This window comes from Periplaneta americana, chromosome 9 (assembly GCF_040183065.1).
Source record: "Periplaneta americana isolate PAMFEO1 chromosome 9, P.americana_PAMFEO1_priV1, whole genome shotgun sequence".
Classification (NCBI taxonomy): domain Eukaryota; kingdom Metazoa; phylum Arthropoda; class Insecta; order Blattodea; family Blattidae; genus Periplaneta; species Periplaneta americana.
Window position 1 is genome coordinate 7,407,807 of NC_091125.1, and position 19,772 is coordinate 7,427,578.

Consider the following 19,772-nt stretch of genomic DNA (forward strand, 5'->3'; position numbering starts at 1 on the left):
TTACTGTAACACGTAAGCGAAGAGGAGGAGCCACGCCGGAAATAACAGCGACGCGACTATAGCTTCAGAGTTAGCACAATAGATCTTTAAGGGCGGCAGTGCTGGATCTTAGTGTCTCCTTCCAAAAATTCCATTCCATTATGTCCATGTATTAGTGTAATGGAACTTATTATACGTATATCAACACAAATGATGAAATCACTAAGCAAACCATTCTCGTGGCAGTATAGTATGTAGGCTAATGACTGTCTCGCAACGTGCTGTTTGCTTAGGGAACTTTGGCCGATTCGGCCCCCAAGACGTCAGGAAGAAACTCTTCTAGTGCTAAGTTTCGTAATATCGACTATGACTTCTTGGATTATAGTGTGTTTACAGACAACATCTACAAACACTTTTGAGTTCCGTGATGTCAGCACAGAGAAGGAATTGCACAAGACTACAACAAGAAAGCCACGAAGTCGTAGCGTAGCAGAGAAAAAAATATTGTACCAATCATTTGGGAATTGGTCGCTACTGCGGTGAAGGTCGGCGTTTAAATTAGTAGGGCGATATCATCAGTCCAGCTGCCAGCTGCGATATGGTACGTATTGTTCAGACTGTGCAAATGACTCGTTATGTTTATTCTGCGGAACAAGTAAGTGCTCAAAGTGAATAGTAAGCAGTGTTGGTAAATTTTTAGTGTACCATCAAAATAATAAAAACATTTATACTAATTATACATACATACATACATACATACATACATACATACAATATACGCACGCACGCACACATGCACACAAGCACACACGTACACACATAGATCCTACACTGTGAAATAGAATGTTGTGTGCATAGGATTTCTTAAAATCCTGGACTACTTTATTGGCTAATTAATCTGAAGCCACACGTGTAGTGTTAGTACACGTAAATTTGAACTCCAACATTGCAATGGACCAATGTTTAGAAGTTTGATACTATAGCAGTGGCGTGCGGTGCTATTTCTCGATGGGGAACAAATCAGAAACAACACTAATAATAATAATAATAATAATAATAATAATAATAATAATAATAATAATAATAATCTGTATTATGACTTAGTAACATTACCAATTCCTTTTTTTTTTTTTACTTCATTTACAACTTAATCAGAAAAAGAATATGTTAATTTAAAACAAACTAATTAAATTATATTATTAGGAATAAATTTATAATACTATTAACTAAAAATAAATAAATCTTAATTAAACCTACAATTTACCGCTTGACGAGCACCCAGTTAACCATTTCACAGAATTATAGTAGCCTAACTATTTTGAAAATGTCTTGTATAAGATTTGGTTTTAGCTTTAAGTTCTGTAAGGACAGAAATAGGTTTCTCATTCAAAATAACCGCGCTTTTCTCAACAAAATTGATCGAACTAAACGCTCTCGACTTCAACTGATCGATAACACAGCACTCGCTGTTTTGGTTCGCATCAGGGCGCTCGCGCTCGGTCTCGTTGAAGTTGGAACAGGCAGGAGTCACCTGTTCCATTGTCATTATTTCGTCAGATTTAATTTAGGCCCCGAATGCGTAAATCGTACGGATTTTTAAAGAACTAATGTGTATTTCACACACAATACTCGTATTATGTCACACGAAAAACTCTTCGAACTTAATTGTTTTCCGAATTATCACTATATAAATAAACTAGCTTGATGAAACAGTATATTCCACACTTCTCAATACTCCGCGAGGCAAGAGGTAACTTCTACAGCTTCCAGCGATATGGGTACGCACACAAAGAAAGCAGGTTTCCTGCTTTCAAGTTGCCGGCGCCGGCACGCGCTTACCAGCGCCAAGAAGTTTTACGTGTTAGCTAATGAGATCCGAACACAAAGGAAGCAGGTTCGTACTTGTCAAGGCGTGCAAAAAACGCCTACAAGTTTCCGGAATGGTAGGGTACGCACACAAAGGAAGCATGCAAACTCTGGTAACCTACTCGCTGGCTGCCAGCGCCGATTGCCTGCGCCTGTCGACGCTGAGTGGTGGACACAAAGAACGCGTGTTAAAGCGGTAAAACCTGCCAGTTGCTTTCACGATGACAAGCTCGTCTCATGAAGATTTTCTTCTATATTTTGATAGTCTCATATAGAGGTATTAAAAGAGACAAGAAAAACAATTTGCATTCATCAATAAATCTTTGTAAAAAAAGGTGTTGTGAATAACATCACTTCTTTAGTGAGCTGAATGCAGACAAAGATACATTTCTTCAGTATACCAGAATCACTTTGGACACATTTTATTACATTTTAAATGCAGTGGAACATGTTTTAACCAAAAACTGGTGTATTGATATCTATGGTAGTAGATTTTTTAAAAAGTGTAGATGTTCGTCTCCTCACGTTCTTGACCACGTTTTCTACTTCTTTTCTTTTCTAATATTAATGCTTCTGCCTTTCAATATGTAGCACAGAATCATTGAATACATCTGTTGGCCTACGTCTTTTTTTTTTTTTTGTAACAGATACACAAGAGGATTCCAAAAACGTTGTAGTAGGCCTAATATCAGGGACTCTGACACAGTAAACCTTGGGTTATCGTTAGATCTCGAATTTTAGGTTAAATACCTATTTTTAACTGTAGAGATAAATTAAAACTAGTTAAATATCTTCATATTTTATGTACAATATGAATATTTGAAAACCGTTTTATGGTTCTTAAAAATGCCTATTTTTAAGGTTTTCGAGCGTAAAATTGTCCATTTCTCTTTGCTACGTAGGCTTATATATTTTTAAATTTTCGTGTAGCATGAAAGAGAAAGTTTTGAATGTAATGGGGTGCGTATGGTACAAGTATCCTGTAACAGTTTGGTTGTAGGATAGAAGAAATTCCTGGAAGGACTGGTTTTGTTGAGCACTTGAACAGACAGTAGAAATGTGAAGAATAGGGAGGGTGTACGTAGTTCTTTCTAAAGAAATCAGCATGGTAAATATTGCTATATTTAAATAGGTTTCCATTGCTTCATTATCATTGAGAAGCATTTTTTCCATTATAAAATGGTTTTGTCTAAGAAAAGGCAAAGATTGACGACAGAAAATTAGAGAAAAACGTAGTTATTATTGAAATGCCAATTATGAATGATATGTTAATTGTAAATTCATTGGTAAATTAATTAATTTAATTGTAATATAAGCACTTATGTATTAACAGCCTCAGAGCACTAAGGCCGATGAATTATTTAAAAATTATGTACCGGTATTCAGAATTTAAGACTTAACAGAAATCAAGTTTCTAACCGCAATATTTTTCACACTGTTTTGTCACTGTATACCGTAGTATTCAATACTCACTAATTAATTGCATTTTTATAGTTACTGTAGTTCGTGTGGCTAGAAATTACATTTTAGCTGCATAAAATAGTAATTTAGCTACTTGAAATTGTATTTTTAGTTGCCTAAATCCAAGTTTTTAGTGCCTAATTTGATAAATTCAGGACCTATTTCAGGTGCCTAAAAATCCGAGATCTATTCATCATTCTGTGGGAAAAAATAGGGCTTAATGTCACTAATATCCTCTCTATCCGGTGAGGGTGAGGATTGTGTTGCACTGCGATGGTCGTCGAATTCAGTCGCTGCCGAGAACTGTGTCTCGTCTGGATTACCAGGAGCTACAGACACTTTGCTCAAATTCCCTGTGCTTCACTACATGTTAAGGAACTTCATAGCTTCAAAAATGTGATCAATTTACTGTGTGATCGCTGCAGTTACCAGGATCTTCACATCGAGAAGGTGGAATTTTCCCATGCTTGACGACAAATTGTTTATTGTTTAGTTAACTGTCCGAAGACAGATATAAACCTCATTAAATGACACCAATAAGGTATCACTCATGAGGCAACTAAGCTAGACGATAAAGGGGTAGGGTGGACAGTTTGTTTTCCCATCCTTTGCATACATCGCTAACTAGAAACATATTACACTAATGGACTGCAAACTAATCTCTTATAGTAGCCTATACTTCCACATCATTCTCAGCTTTGTTTCTAAGAAGAGTGCTATAAGTGAGAATTAATTAGCTCTAATGTGGGATTTCGCAAGCAATCAAATCAACAACCGAAGTGTTGGACGATAAAGTTATCAAATTAATCGATAAGATTTTTCAGAAAACATTTTAAAAACGTAATCCATCTTACCTATAAGTTAGAAAAAATGTTTGTAAAATATTTTTAAGAAATTCCCCATTTAAAGGTTTCTAATAGTCTGCTTAGAAACTAGTTCGATTAATTAAAATGTGTCTCAGTGAAACATACAGCAGAGTCCGTATAGGTCAGTTTCTATCTGATCCTTTTCCAATTCACTGCGGGCTAAAGCAAGGAGATGCACTATCACATTTACTTTTTAACTTCGCTCTAGAATATGCCATTAGGAAAGTTCAGGATAACAGGCAGGGTTTGGAATTGAACGGGTTACATCAGCTTCTTGTCTATGCAGATGACGTGAATATGTTAGGAGAAAATACACAAACGGTTAGGGAAAACACGGAAATTTTGCTTGAAGCAAGTAAAGAAATCGGTTTGGAAGTAAATCCCGAAAAGACAAAGTATATGATTATGTCTCGTGACCAGAATATTGTACGAAATGGAAATATAAAACTTGGTCATTTATCCTTCGAAGAGGTGGAAAAATTCAAATATCTTGGAGCAACAGTAACAAATATAAATGACACTCGGGAGGAAATTAAACGCAGAATAAATATGGGAAATGCCTGTTATTATTCGGTTGAGAAGCTCTTATCATCCAGTCTGCTGTCCAAAAATCTGAAAGTTAGAATTTATAAAACAGTTATATTACCGGTTCTTCTGTGTGGTTGTGAAACTTGGACTATCACTCTGAGAGAGGAACATAGGTTAAGCGTGTTTGAGAATAAGGTGCTTAGGAAAATATTTGGGGCTAAGCGGGATGAAGTTACAGGAGAATGGAGAAAGTTACACAACACAGAACTGCACGCATTGTATTCTTCACCTGACATAATTAGGAACTTAAAATCCAGACGTTTGAGATGGGCAGGGCATGTAGCACGTATGGGCGAATCCAGAAATGCATATAGAGTGTTAGTTGGGAGACCAGAGGGAAAAATACCTTTAGGGAGGCCGAGACGTAGATAGGAGGATAACATTAAAATGGATTTGAGGGAGGTGGGGTATGATGATAGAGACTGGATTAATCTTGCACAGGATAGGGACCGATGGCGGGCTTATATGAGGGCGGCAATGAACCTTCGGGTTCCTTAAAAGCCATTTGTAAGTAAGTAAGTAATAGTCTGCTTAGTCTAATTTCCCCATTAGAATCATATAAACATTTTATAAATAAATTTTTGTGACGTAATGTTTAATCTGGAAACTCCCCAATTATTGTGAAACATTTTCTATTCTTATCTTTAGATATTTTACTTACCGTCCTGCTTCATTTCTGCACTTATCCCTTTCCAACAACTTTATTCTTCACTAATCGGCGATGTATGCAATGGAGGGGGGAAAGGAACTGACCACCCTACCCCATTATCTTCTGGCCTAGTTTCCTCATAAATGATACTTTTTGTATCAATTGTGAGGTTCAGACCTGTCTTCGGACATTATTTGACTAAACAATTACTACATTCCTTTTGCTATGGTACTTGGCTTTTTTATCCCACACAGCAGGATTATTATAAATAGCAGCAATTAATGCATCACTATTCATTTTACTTTCTTCTGTGTACCCATAATATAATTAATATAGAATACAGGCGTCAACAACCAGCGAGCAGGAATTAAAGATTCATTCCGGTAAACTTGTAGGCGCTTGTTGCACGCGTTGACAAGTACGAACCTGCTTCCTTTCTGTTCGGACCTCATTGGTTAACATGCAGAACTTCTTAGCGCGGTAAGCGCGTGTCGGCGCCGGTAACCTGAAAGCGGGAAAAAAAGCGTTCTTTGTGTGCGTACCATTCCGGAAACTTGTAGGCGCTTGTTGCAAGCCTTGACAAGTACGAACCTGCTTCCCTTGTGTTCGGACCTGATTAGCTAACACGTAAAACTTCTTGGCGCTGGTAAGCGCGTGCCGGCGCTGGCAACCTGAAAGCAGGAAACCTGCTTCCTTTGTATGCGTACCCGTACACACAAAGAACGCTGGTTCCCCGCTTTCAGGTTACGGGCGCCGACACGCGCTTACCGCGCTAAGAAGCTGCATGTTAACTAATGAGGTCCGAACAGAAAAAAAGCAGGTTCGTACTTGTCAACGCGTGCAACAAGCGCCTACAAGTTTACAGGAATCAATCTTTAATTCCTGCTCGCTGGTTGTTGACGCCTATATTCTATATTAATTATATTATCGGTGCACAGAAGAAAGTAAAATGAATAGTGATGCATTAATTGCTGCTATTTATAATAATCCTGCTTTGTGGGATAAAAAAGCCAAGTACCATAGCAAAAGGAATGTAGTAATTGTTTAGTCAAATAATGTCCGAAGACAGGTCTGAACCTCACAATTGATACAAAAAGTATCATTTATGAGGAAACTAGGCCAGAAGATAATGGGGTAGGGTGGCCAGGTCCTTTCCCCTCTCCATTGCATACATCGCCGATTAGTGAAGAATAAAGTTGTTGGAAAGGGATAAGTGCAGAAATGAAGCAGGACGGTAAGTAAAATACTGTATCTAAAGATAAGAATAGAAAATGTTTCACAATAATTGAGGAGTTTCCAGATTAAACATCACGTCACAAAAATTTATTTTTAAAATGTTTATATGATTCTAATGGGGTAATTAGACTAAGCAGACTATTAGAATCCTTTAAATGAGGAGTTTCTTAAAAATATTTTACAAACATTTTTTCTATAGGTAAGATGGCATTACGTTTTTAAAAAGTTTTCTCAAAAATCTTATCGATTAATTTGATAACTTTATCGTCCAACACTAGCATACAAGCAATATATTTATTAAGCATTGGGGTATTTATACCTATACTTTAAGTTTCTTATCCTTTTTACATAACGAGATATAATGTTTTTTCGCTCCCCTGAAAAAAGTGTTTTTTTGACATGGGTTGTTTTTCCTATCAATCCTTCAATTGTGTCTCGTCTGGATTACCAGGAGCTACAGACACTTTGGTCAAATTCCCTGGGCTTCACTACATGTTAAGGAACTTCATAGCTTCAAAAATGTGTGATCGCTGCAGTTACCAGATCTCCACATCGAGAATATGGAATTTTCCCACGTTTGACGGCAAAATGTTTATTGTTTAGTTAACTGTCCCAAGACAGGTATAAACCTCATTAAGTGGCACCAATAAGGTATCGCTCATGAGGCAACTAAGCTGTAAGATAAAGGGATAGGGTTTTCCCATCCTTTGCATACATCGCTGACTAGAAACATATTACACTAATGGACTGCAAACTAATCTCTTATAGTAGCCTATACTTCCACATCATCCTCAGCTTTGTTTCTAAAAAGTGTACTATAAGTGAGAAATAATTAGCTCTAATGTAGCATTTCGTACGCAATCAAATCAACAACCGAAGTGATGGAAGATAAAAGTTGTCAAATTAATCGATAAGATTTTTCAGAAAACATTTTAAAAACGTAATCCATCTTACCTATAAAAAAAAGGTAAAGGCATCCCCATAACATGCCATGAAGGCATTTGGGGGGCATGGAGGTAGAGCCCCATGCTTTCCATGACCTCGGCACTAGAATGAGGTGGTGTGGTCGGCACCACGCTCTGATCACCTTTTACCCCAAAGCTGAGGATGATGTGGAAGTATAGGCTACTATAAGAGATTAGTTTGCAGTCCATTAGTGTAATATGTTTCTAGTCAGCGATGTATGCAAAGGATGGGAAAACTAACTGTCCACCCTACCCCTTTATCTTACAGCTTAGTTGCCTCATGAGCGATATCTTATTGGTGCCACTTAATGAGGTTTATACCAGTCTTGGGACAGTTAACTAAACAATAAACATTTTGCCGTCAAACGTGGGAAAATTCCATATTCTCGATGTGGAGATCTGGTAACTGCAGCGATCACACATTTTTGAAGCTATGAAGTTCCTTAACATGTAGTGAAGCCCAGGGAATTTGACCAAAGTGTCTGTAGCTCCTGGTAATCCAGACGAGACACAATTGAAGGATTGATAGGAAAAACAACCCATGTCAAAAAAACACTTTTTTCAGGGGAGCGAAAAAACATTATATCTCGTTATGTAAAAAGGATAAGAAACTTAAAGTATAGGTATAAATACCCCAATGCTTTATAAATATATTGCTTGTTTTTTAAGCATACACAGATGCCACATGATTTTAGCTTTCCATTAGTACCAATATCTCATTTTCGGCTAAAACTGACATGGGTTGTTTTTCCTATCAACCCTTCAATTCTCGGCAGCGACTGAATTGGACGACCATCGTAGTGCAACACCATCCTCACCCTCACCGAATAGAGAGGATATTAGTGACATTAAGCCCTAATTTTTCCCACAGAATGACGAGTAGACCTTGGATTTTTAGGCATTTAAAGCTGACTTTTAGGCACCTAAAATAGGTCCTGAATTTATCAAATTAGGCACTAAAAACATGGATTTAGGCAACTAAAAATACAATTTCAAGTAGCTAAATTACTATTTTATGCAGCTAAAATGTAATTTCTAGGCACACAAACTACAGTGACTATAAAAATGCAATTAATTAGTGAGTATTGAATATTACGGTATACGGTGACAAAACAGTAAGAAAAATATTGCGGTTAGAAACTTGATTTCTGTTAAGTCTTAAATTCTGAATACCGGTAGGCCTACATAATTTTTAAATAATTCATCGGTCTCAGTCCTCTAAGGCTGTTAATACATAAGTGCTTATATTACAATTTAATTAATTAATTTACCAATGAATTTACAGTTAACACATTATTCATAATTGGCATTTCAATACATAACTACGTTTTTCTCTAATTTTCTATAGTCAAACTTTACCTTTTCTTAGACAACCATTTTATAATGGCAAAAATACTTCTCAATGATAGGGCCTACTGAAGCATTGGACACCTATTTAAATCTAGCAATATTTACCATGCTGCTTTCTTTAGGAAGAACTACGTACACCCTCCCTATTCTTCACATTTCTACTGTCTGTTCAAGTGCTCAACAAAACCAGTCCTTCCAGGAATTTCTTCTTTCCTACAACCAAACTGTTATAGGAAACTTGAATCATACACACCCCATTACATTCAAAACTTTCTCTTTCATGCTACACGAAAATTTAAAAATATATAGGCCTACGTAACAAAGAGAAATGGACAATTTTACGCTCTAAAACCTTAAAAATAGGCATTTTTAAGAACTATAAAACCGCTTTCAAATATTCATATTGTACATAAAATATGAAGATATTTAACTAGTTTTAATTTATCTCTACAGATAAAAGTAGGTATTTAACCTAAAATCCGAGATCTAACGATAATCCAAGGCCTACTGTGTCAGAGTCCCTGATATTAGGCCTACTACAACGTTTTTGGAATCCTCTTGTGTATCTGTTACAGAAAAAAAGACGTAGGCCAACAGATGTATTCAGTGATTCTGTGCTACATATTGAAAGGCAGAAGCGTCAATATTTACAAAAGAAAAGAAGTAGAAAACGTGGTCAAGAACGTGAGGAGACGAACACCTACACTTTTTAAAAAATCTACTACCATAGCTATCAATTACACCAGTGTTGGTTAAAACATGTTCCACTGCATTTAAAATGTAATAAAATGTGTACAAAGTGATTCTGGTATACTGAAGAAATGTATCTTCGTCTGCATTCAGCTCACTAAAGAAGTGATGTTATTCACAACACCTTTTTTACAAAGATTTATTGGTGAATGCAAATTGTTTTCTTGTCTCTTTTAATACATCTATATGAGACTATCAAAATATAATAGAAAGTCTTCATCAGACAAGCTAGTCATCGTGAAAGCCAAAGAGTTTGTAAGCCAAAGATTTTGTATTAAAAACTCTTTGGTGAATGCAAGTGGCAGGTTTTACCGCTTTAACACACGTTCTCAGTGTCCACCACTCAGCGCCGACAGGCGCAGGCAATCTGCGCTGGCAGCCAGCGAGCAGGTTACCAGCGTTTACATGCTTTCTTTGTTGTGTACCCAAGGCCCTACACCAGTGGCTGCGCAGACCATACGGGACAGGTCAAATAGAATGTTGCGCACGACGCCATTACTGTGGCAGCTCAAGCTATCTGGCTATTAAGTTTCTAGCTACAAATATCACAAATATAAGTATCCGAGTCCTTAATAATACATCAAAATATGATAAACTGTGAAATTATTGTTTATGCTTACTATAATAAAATAATAAGTACACAATACGATTTATAAAACCAATATAACTGGATTACATTCCGTCAATAAAGTTTCTTACGAAGGCCTGCCTACTGTACTTGAAGAAATTAAGTACCTACAGTATATGCTCTATAATTACATATATTTTTTTTTCAAAACTAACAATCCTCTTGATATTCATATATTAAATATTATAAAAGTGTCATTGCGACGAACAAAGTGACAATAAAAAAGGACAGGAATGAAGAAAATGTAGACCTACTATTTATCCTAAAAAATGTAAAGAGACTTTATTATGTTGAGTGCTGTTAATCAATTCACTAAATCTTACTTCAAAATGGATTAAATTGGAATCTCAATAATGATAATAATAATAATAATAATAATAATAATAATAATAAAATAATAATAATATTGTTGTTATTATTATTACTATTATCATTATTATTATTATTATTATTACATTGTTGTTATTATTATTACTATTATCATTATTATTATTATTATTATTATTATTATTATTATTATTATTATTATTATTATTATTATTGGATCCTTGAAGCAAGTAAAGCATCGGTTTGGAAGTAAATCCCGAAAAGACAAAGTATATGATTATGTCTCGTGACCAGAATATTGTACGAAATGGAAATTAAAAATTGGAGATTTATCCTTCGAAGAGGTGGAAAAATTCAAATATCTTGGAGCAACAGTAACAAATATAAATGACACTCGGGAGGAAATTAAACGCAGAATAAATATGGGAAATGCCTGTTATTATTCGGTTGAGAAGCTCTTATCATCCAGTCTGCTGTCCAAAAATCTGAAAGTTAGAATTTATAAAACAGTTATATTACCGGTTCTTCTGTATGGTTGTGAAACTTGGACTCTCACTCTGAGAGAGGAACATAGGTTAAGGGTGTTTGAGAATAAGGTGCTTAGGAAAATATTTGGGGCTAAGCGGGATGAAGTTACAGGAGAATGGAGAAAGTTACACAACGCAGAACTGCACGCATTGTATTCTTCACCTGACATAATTAGGAACATTAAATCCAGACGTTTGAGATGGGCAGGGCATGTAGCACGTATGGGCGAATCCAGAAATGCATATAGAGTGTTAGTTGGGAGACCGGAGGGAAAAAGACCTTTAGGGAGGCTGAGACGTAGATGGGAAGATAATATTAAAATGGATTTGAGGGATGTGGGATATGATTGTAGAGACTGGATTAATCTCGCACAGGATAGGGACCGATGGCGGGCTTATGTGAGGGCGGCAATGAACCTTCGGGTTCCTTAAAAGCCATTTGTAAGTAAGTAAGTAAGTAATGGGATATTGTAGCTCTCTTTATTAAATCAAGCGTCAGATCTGAAAAATTTGCTGTTTATAATGTCATGCAAATTTTCGTTAATCATGTTGTTTTCCCTTCGGTTTTTTAGTCAAGCTTCTTAAGTTTGATATTATAGTTGCATTTCTGTCACATCCTCTGATTGAGGTTTGGCTGATATGTAGGCCTACATCTATTATCAGGCAGTACATCTCACTTGACGATATGTGTCAGAGGAAGAACAATTGTTTGTATGCATCTGAAATCTGACTAGTGTAATATGTAGCTAGTCGGCGATGTATGCAATGGAGAGGAAAATGAACTGGCCACCATACCCCATTATCTCCTGACCTAGCTGCCTTATAAGTGGAGCCGCCTTGGTATCACTTGTGATGTTCAGACCTGTCTTCGGACAGTTGACTAAACAACAATCTGTCACATTTTCTTTTACAAGTCAGATTTTCATTTTTCAAACTCCTAATCTGTTCATTCTTTTTCTATAACTCACCTTTTCCATTAGTCTCAATTTTTTTTTAGACTGAGTATATAATTGTGTTCCGCACTAATAATATCAGGGACGTGTGAACAATTCGCAATAGCAGTTACATTGTCTAGTTCTTAGACTCCAGTACTTTTCAGAATCCTCATAGGATGTTTTCCTACCTAAAAATAATATTATACCACGAAAAAAAAGAAATTCTACTAAATAGCCTTTACTTTCAAATGATGAAGTTCAAGCCAATGGAAATTAGGTCTATTTGAACTTAACTTGTTTCAACAATGAACTTATCAGCATAAGATGTTTTGAAAAATTAAAGAGGAGTGAAACTGCGTGACTTTCCTTTCTTTTTCATGTGAAATGTTCAGAATACAATTTATGTTGTGATAATATGTTCGAATAAAATTATCTCTTCTAAAGGCAGATAACCAATCGCAACAGTAGTTCTGGTTTTTTTAGGGGGAAAGCTAGAAATAACACATTTTATAATAATGTTCCGATCATATTAAAAAAAAAAGGCAGCAATATGTTTGCCGAAATAGTTTTAGTGTAAGCTAACAGAATAATTCAATCTACATAAAAGTGTTATTTATTTCCTGCATTAATTGCACCTTAAACTATTACATGCATATAAATATCGTTATTTACGCTAGAAAAGTGATGCTGTAGCCTTTCCTGAAGCGATTTGTGCAGTTATAAGCCTTACAAAAATGTATCATTATGATAGATTCATCAAATGCACACTGGATATACTAGCAGTCACTATCACAACTACCTGTTAAATGCCACACTTGCCACAATGATGTCGATGCTCGAAGGGTTTCAATTTTGTACAGCACAGCAGCGCTCGCTGTGCGTCTAGGTAGGTACATGGATAAATATATTTCTCCATGGTAGGTAACTATAACGTCATTGTGTGTACCCATACTCGGGTAAGTTCGTGTCCGCTCGAGCTGCTTCGGAGAAAACTGCTTGAGACTCCCACTCACATCATCACGCACAGCAGACGTTTTCACTTCACTGCAATAAACCTGCTAACTATAGCTGTTTTCGCTTTTCGAAAACTGCAAGTAGGCCTATCCCTTAGAAAGAAGTACTTACTTACTTACTGGCTTTTAAGAACCCGGAGGTTTATTGCCGCCCTCGCATAAGCCCGCCATTGGTCCCTATCCTGAGAAAGATTAATCCAGTCTCTACCATCATATCCCACCTCCCTCAAATCCATTTTAATATTATCTTCCCACCTACGTCTCGGCCTCTCCAAAGGTCTTTTTCCCTCCAGCCTCCCAACTAACACTCTATATGCATTTCTGGATTCGCCCATACGTGCTACATGTCCTGCCCATCTCAAACGTCTGGACTTTATGTTCCTAATTATGTCAGGTGAAGAATACAATGCGTGCAGCTCTGCGTTGTGTAACTTTCTCCATTCTCCTGTAACTTCATCCCTCTTAGCACCAAATATTTTCCTAAGAACCTTATTCTCAAACACCCTTAATCTCTGTTCCTCTCTCAAAGTGAGAGTCCAAGTTTCACAACCATACAGAAGAACCGGTAATATAACTGTTTTATAAATTCTAACTTTCAGATTTTTTGACAGAAGACTAGATGACAAAAGCTTCTCAACCGAATAATAACACGCATTTCCCATATTTATTCTGCGTTTAATTTCCTCTCGAATGTCATTTATATTTGTTACTGTTGCTCCAAGATATTTGAATTTTTCTACCTCTTCGAAAGATAAATCTCCAATTTTTATAGTTCCATATCGTACAATATTCTGGTCACGAGACATAATCATATACTTAGTCTTTTCGGGATTTACTTCCAACCCTATCGCTTTACTTGCTTCAACTAGAATTTCCGCGTTTTCCCTAATCGTTCGTGGATTTTCTCCTAGCATATTCACGTCATCCGCATAGACAAGAAGCTGATGTAACCCATTCAACTCCAAACCCTGTCTATTATCTTGAACTTTCCTAATGGCATATTCTAGAGCGAAGTTAAAAAGTAAAGGTGATAGCGCATCTCCCTGCTTTAGCCCTCAGTGAATTGGAAAAGCATCAGATAGAAACTGGCCTATACGGAATCTGCTGTAAGTTTCACTAAGACACATTTTAATTAATCGAACTAGTTTCTTGGGAATACCAAATTCAATAAAAATAGTATATAAAACTTCTCTCTTAACCGAGTCATACGCCTTTTTTAAATCTATGAATAACTGATGTACTGTACACTTATACTCCCATTTTTTTCTCCAATATCTGTCGAATACAAAAAATCTGATCAATAGTCGATCTATTACGCCTAAAACCACACTGATGATCCACAATAATTTCATCTACATATGGAGTTAATCTTCTCAAAAGGATATTCGACAAAATTTTGTACGACGTCAACAAAAGTGATATTCCTCGAAAGTTGCTGCAGTTAGTCTTGCCCCCCTTCTTAAAAATAGGTACTATTATGGACTCCTTCCATTGTTCTGCTACAATTTCCTTTTCCCAAATTGCAAGCACAAGTTTATAAATTTCGCTAGATAATGCGCTTCCACTCTCTTGTATTAATTCAGTTGGAATTTGATCAACACCTGGAGACTTGTACTTTTTCAGATTTTTATCGCAATTCCAACTTCAGAAAGTGTGGGTTCCGGTATGAATGGCTCAGCAGTTTGTATTTGAATTTCGTCCTGATCATTTCTATTTGGCCTATGTATATTTAGTAGTTGCCAAAATAGTTTTTCCATCTGTTCAGGATTGAATGAGAGTCTGCAAGTAAGTCACCATTCTCATCCTTGATCACGTTTACCCTTGCCTGATATGCGTTTTTAAATTCCTTTATACCCTTATATAAATCTCGAATGTTTTTATTCTTACTATTTGCTTCTACCTCATTCAGTTTTTCCTTCAAGTAATCTCTCTTTTTATTCCTAAGTGTACGACTTGCTTCCCGTCTTTCATTGAAAGAAGCATATCTCATAATCTCAGTTAAGGGGGCAGGGAGAAAGGGAACAGCCCATGGAGGAACCGCCACTGTAATGTAGGTTTTTATCTGTTACCTTAAAATTTAATTGACAACAATCAATTCGAGAAATAGTTTCATTATAATCTTTGACATAGCTAGAAACTGCAGGGAGAGAATTCAATGAATGACTATTGCAGTCTTAACTTATATTCTCTATGGCAACGGTGGCCAAAATGAAACAGATCTGCGATTCACTCGAACGCAACCCGTAAAGCAACAGAGTGGGATGATGAAGGAGGGAAGGGGATACAAAAGCACAAGCAGGCATGTCCTCTGTCAGTGGCAGATTTTTTATTCTTGTATGTAAAATATGTTACAAATTATCCAGTGTCTAGCACTGTTCACAGCTATTCCCTAAATCAACTCAACTAATGGCATTGATATATTTGTTTTGCATATTCTATTACTATTGCTCAGATTACGATAATATTAATATGCTTCCAGCTTATATACTGTGCATCATACACGACAAAACATTAATGTAAATTAAAATATTTTTATCTCTCAGAATCAGGGATGAAAAAAATCGGGAGTTATGTCTGTTATTGCCAGCCGCGGTTGATCAAAAAGATTATGTCTGTCGGTCAGGGTCTACATCTGAATTTTACGTTTTCATTAATTAAATATACGTTGTAGCGAACATAACGTCAATGAAATAGGCAAAGTAAAAAAGCTTTTGATACACTGTGTTTGTTTTTATACATTATAGAAAACTTTAAAAGTTGTTAATCCTTACATCCATGTGTATACATTTTATTTCCCCTGCTCGCATGAGATATGTAGCTGCTCTATGCATTGCTGCGTCCACTGTACAGTTGTCAAAAAAAAAGTGGCCGCACTCGTGAACAGCGAATATTTTCAAAGTCCACTTCGGGTCGCGGCGAAGTTACACGATGCATGTGCTTGTACAAGTAGTTCCGGAACTATGAAAGTGTTCCATATCTACTCCTCGTAGACCAGCGGTAAAGTGCTTGTTTAATGATTCAAAGGTTGTGGGTTCGGGCCTTCGTCAAGTTTTCATTCTATTTTTTAATCGTTCTTTAGCGATGTAAATGATATTCAAATTATCATTTATATCCAGTTATCGTTCTTTATGGATATCACGTTATTTATATTGTGTTATCGTTCTTTACAGATATGACAAAAATTCAAGTCATCATTTGTATTCTGTTATCATTTTATAACGATATGAATAATAATTATTATTATTGTATCTCCAATGGGGGTTAGCCCTATTTTACATATGTATGTTAGGGCTATAGTTTTATACACAAAAGAGATAAGCGTAAAGAGAAATGGAAAAGAAAATTAAATTAGCTTACGCGATGTAAACAAAACATAAATAATCCGTAAATTAGGCACTGCGATTGCAAAACAAATATCAGTTATCAATTTGAAACATACAAAAACATTAACAACACACATACGTAACACTTCTATAACACAAATATGCAGCTTTCCGTACCATACATCATAAATTAATACACAATAGTCACACAAACACAATCAAACTATAATTACGACATTGCGACGATATCAAGCATCCCATAACTGACTCACATACATAACAAATCAAGCATCCGTTGCAACGCATACACTTCAACATAGTAACCACACTTTTGAAAGTTACAAATTTGGCTCCAAGAAGAATAAATAGGACACTGTTACTAATTACTATTCTTCTACAATTTCTTAAATACATCTGTAATAAATCTGTGAAATTCCGATATGAATAATATTCGCGTTTTTTATATTGTTATCGTTCTTTAGCGATATAAATAATATTCAAGTTATCATTTATATTGTTTTCCTTCATTAGCATTATAAAATAATATTCAAGTTATTTATATTGTTATTGTTCTTTCGCAATATAAATAATCTGTATTTTATGTAAGTAATTATTATAACACAAATAACCATCTTTCTTTGTAAAATAGGTTATTTTATTTAGATAATTAAATACGTATTATATAATATATTATATTAATTAAACAAACCGATATTTATCATTTATATTCTGTTATCGTTCTTTAGTGATACTGTATAAATAATATTCAAGTTATTTATATTGTAATCGTTCTTTAGCGATATAAATAACATAAATATAATATTAGGTTTGGAAAAACCCAGTTGCATAATACTGGTATTAGTTTTTCTTTTTGTATTATTACATTATACTATCTTGAACCACAATAAAATGTAAAGGAGTAACGAGGAATTGAACCTGAGACGTTGCCATCTAAATTCCGGCGTTCGTCCGCTGAGCTACGAGGGCAAAAGTGTGGAAACATTTTCGGAAAAATTGGCCCAATCACAGTCTAAGGTTTTCTGATGATTCGTAGAAGCTAGTCCAGGATGCGGGGGGCACAGGCTAATAGTGATTTCCCGGTCTCTGATCGGGTCAAACATCCTGATAGAATTAATATTTAACCCTTGCCGTGACTTTCGATGAAGTCCGGAGGGCCCAATTAGTCAAATCCATTGTCCTCATCTCCACGCTTGGGCCCCCTGGAATTTAATAAGATGCGAAAGAGATAGTGGTGTGCGGAAGCAACGGGATGTTACCGCATTTAGGCCTATCCTTCCCAAGAAAAACTGCAAACATGAACAAAGGAAGCTTTTAATAGAAGAAGAAGTATCTTCTGCTGACCTCTGGAAAAATAACTAAGGAAGATACTAGTGAAGTGCTTTGTGTGGAGTGTGGCATTGTATGGGGAAGGAACATGGACATTACGATGAAATGAAGAGAAACGAATTGAAGCATTTGAAATGTGGATGTGGAGAAGAACGGTGCGTGTGAAGTGGACAGACAGAATAAGAAATAAAATTGTGTTTGAAAAAGTGAGTGAAGAAAGAATGATGCTGAAACTGATTAGAAAGAGAAAAAGGAATTGGTTGGGTCTCTGGTTGAAAAGAATAATAGACGACATTAGGATATGTGGATCATATGCGGAGACTAAGAGGAGGCAGAAAATAGGAAAGATTGGAGATTGCTGGGTTTGCAATGAAAGACCTCCCCATGGACAGAACATTTATGTATGTATGTTCAGAATGCCTGGAATATCGTGTCTAAGAACAGTCGCTATTTGCAAAGACTAGTCGATTCCATGCCCACTCGACTGCAAGATGATCGAGATAAGAGGAAGATAGACTAAATATTGAATTGTGGCTTTTTGTTTTGTTTTTTGAACGCTTAATTGTTTGAATGTTTTAAGGCCGACGCCAGTAAATTAGTTTTGTTTATGCCACGAAAGATATTTTTATTGAGAATAAAATCTTTTTTCTTTCCATTTGCAGCCACAATATCATAAAGATAAAGTCATGGCATAATATATTAATGAACCTGATGTTAATTACTAAAATAATCGTAAAAGAGAAAGGAGCCATTATGTATAGTTTGTTTCTCTCAAAAACAGAACAAAAAAGAACATATAAAGCACGAGGTTGTATTCGAACGCAAGACCTCATGAATGAGAGGCCTGAACGCTACCATTACGCTATCGAATAACACACGGAATACCCCAATTATAACTGTAGATATCAGGGAACGTGGTCCAACAACATGTAACATCGCCTGTCTCCGAATTGTAGCGAAGATACACGAAGGGAACTTTGTTTCAGGAGAACGGACAGCTGTACATCCGCGAGCGGGGAAAGATAGAATGCATGCACTGTAGTTTCAGTGATAACTAAGGAGCGGATTCCTATGTAATTAAATATTCTTTTTGCGTGTGATAAAACACAATTAACAAAGTTAAAAATTCCGAACATGAAGCTTTAAGTTCAAAACCCGAATTTTATTTCACATAAAAATAAATATTTTCACAAAAAAATTATGTAAATACATATTTTCAGGAAATCATTGTAAACACATAAATCTTGGAGGTTTTTTACTTAAAGAATATTTTTACAAGAAATTTTAAATATTTTAAAACTAAATCAATTATATCACTCAGAAGTACGTTATCTTTTTTAAGAGTTCTTGGTTGAATCGTGTTTCTAAGCGCTGTGTGGTGTAACTTATCCGTGATCCATTTTTGTAATAGTTTCGCCTCAAGTTCTGAGAACTGCTAGGCAGCATATCAGTGTTATTATCAGAGAATAAATTAACATGTACAAGGAGGACAGATCTTGCAACACATAATTAGGAATGTTTATTGTTGCTGAAGATGATTTCATTCCACGCTTTGTTTGTCAAACACAACAGATAAGAGCTCGTGTATGAACATTGTGTAATTTAAACAAATCTCTCGCCTCTCGCTCATGTCTATCAAGTAAGGCAATATATCTTGTTGTGATTCCCTGTTATCGGGCTTCGTCAATCGATAACCTTCAAGATATACTGAAAGATGGTTATTTAAAAAACGATTTGGCTTTCCTATTAGAAAATCTAAGCTTTTTGTGTGACACCATAAAACATCTCGAAACATCCAAAATCCTGTTGTCTGAAACAGGGAGGTGCGTGCCGTGGAAATTAAATAGACTCGCTACCAGGTTCAGAAGCACAATTTACTAAGGGACAAATTCCAGAATGTGTTTGGGAAAAACAGTGGATATATAAAAATCTGTAAAGTTGCTCAAGTATTGGAGAGTGTGC

The 19,772-nt window shown here is 35.8% G+C and overlaps 1 protein-coding gene across 2 annotated transcripts in view; it reads left to right on the forward strand.

Annotated features, from left to right (window-relative positions):
• Positions 1-436: 436 nt before the first annotated feature.
• LOC138705754 (UDP-glycosyltransferase UGT5-like) overlaps positions 437-19,772 on the forward strand; it is a 74,952-nt gene continuing 55,616 nt past the window's right edge. Inside the window, exon 1 of one of the 2 annotated variants that reach the window (XM_069834376.1) lies at positions 437-580. In XM_069834376.1, coding sequence (XP_069690477.1) covers positions 578-580 — 3 coding nt within the window. In that variant the 5' untranslated portion in view covers positions 437-577. The other variant, XM_069834375.1, reaches the window with a different exon arrangement.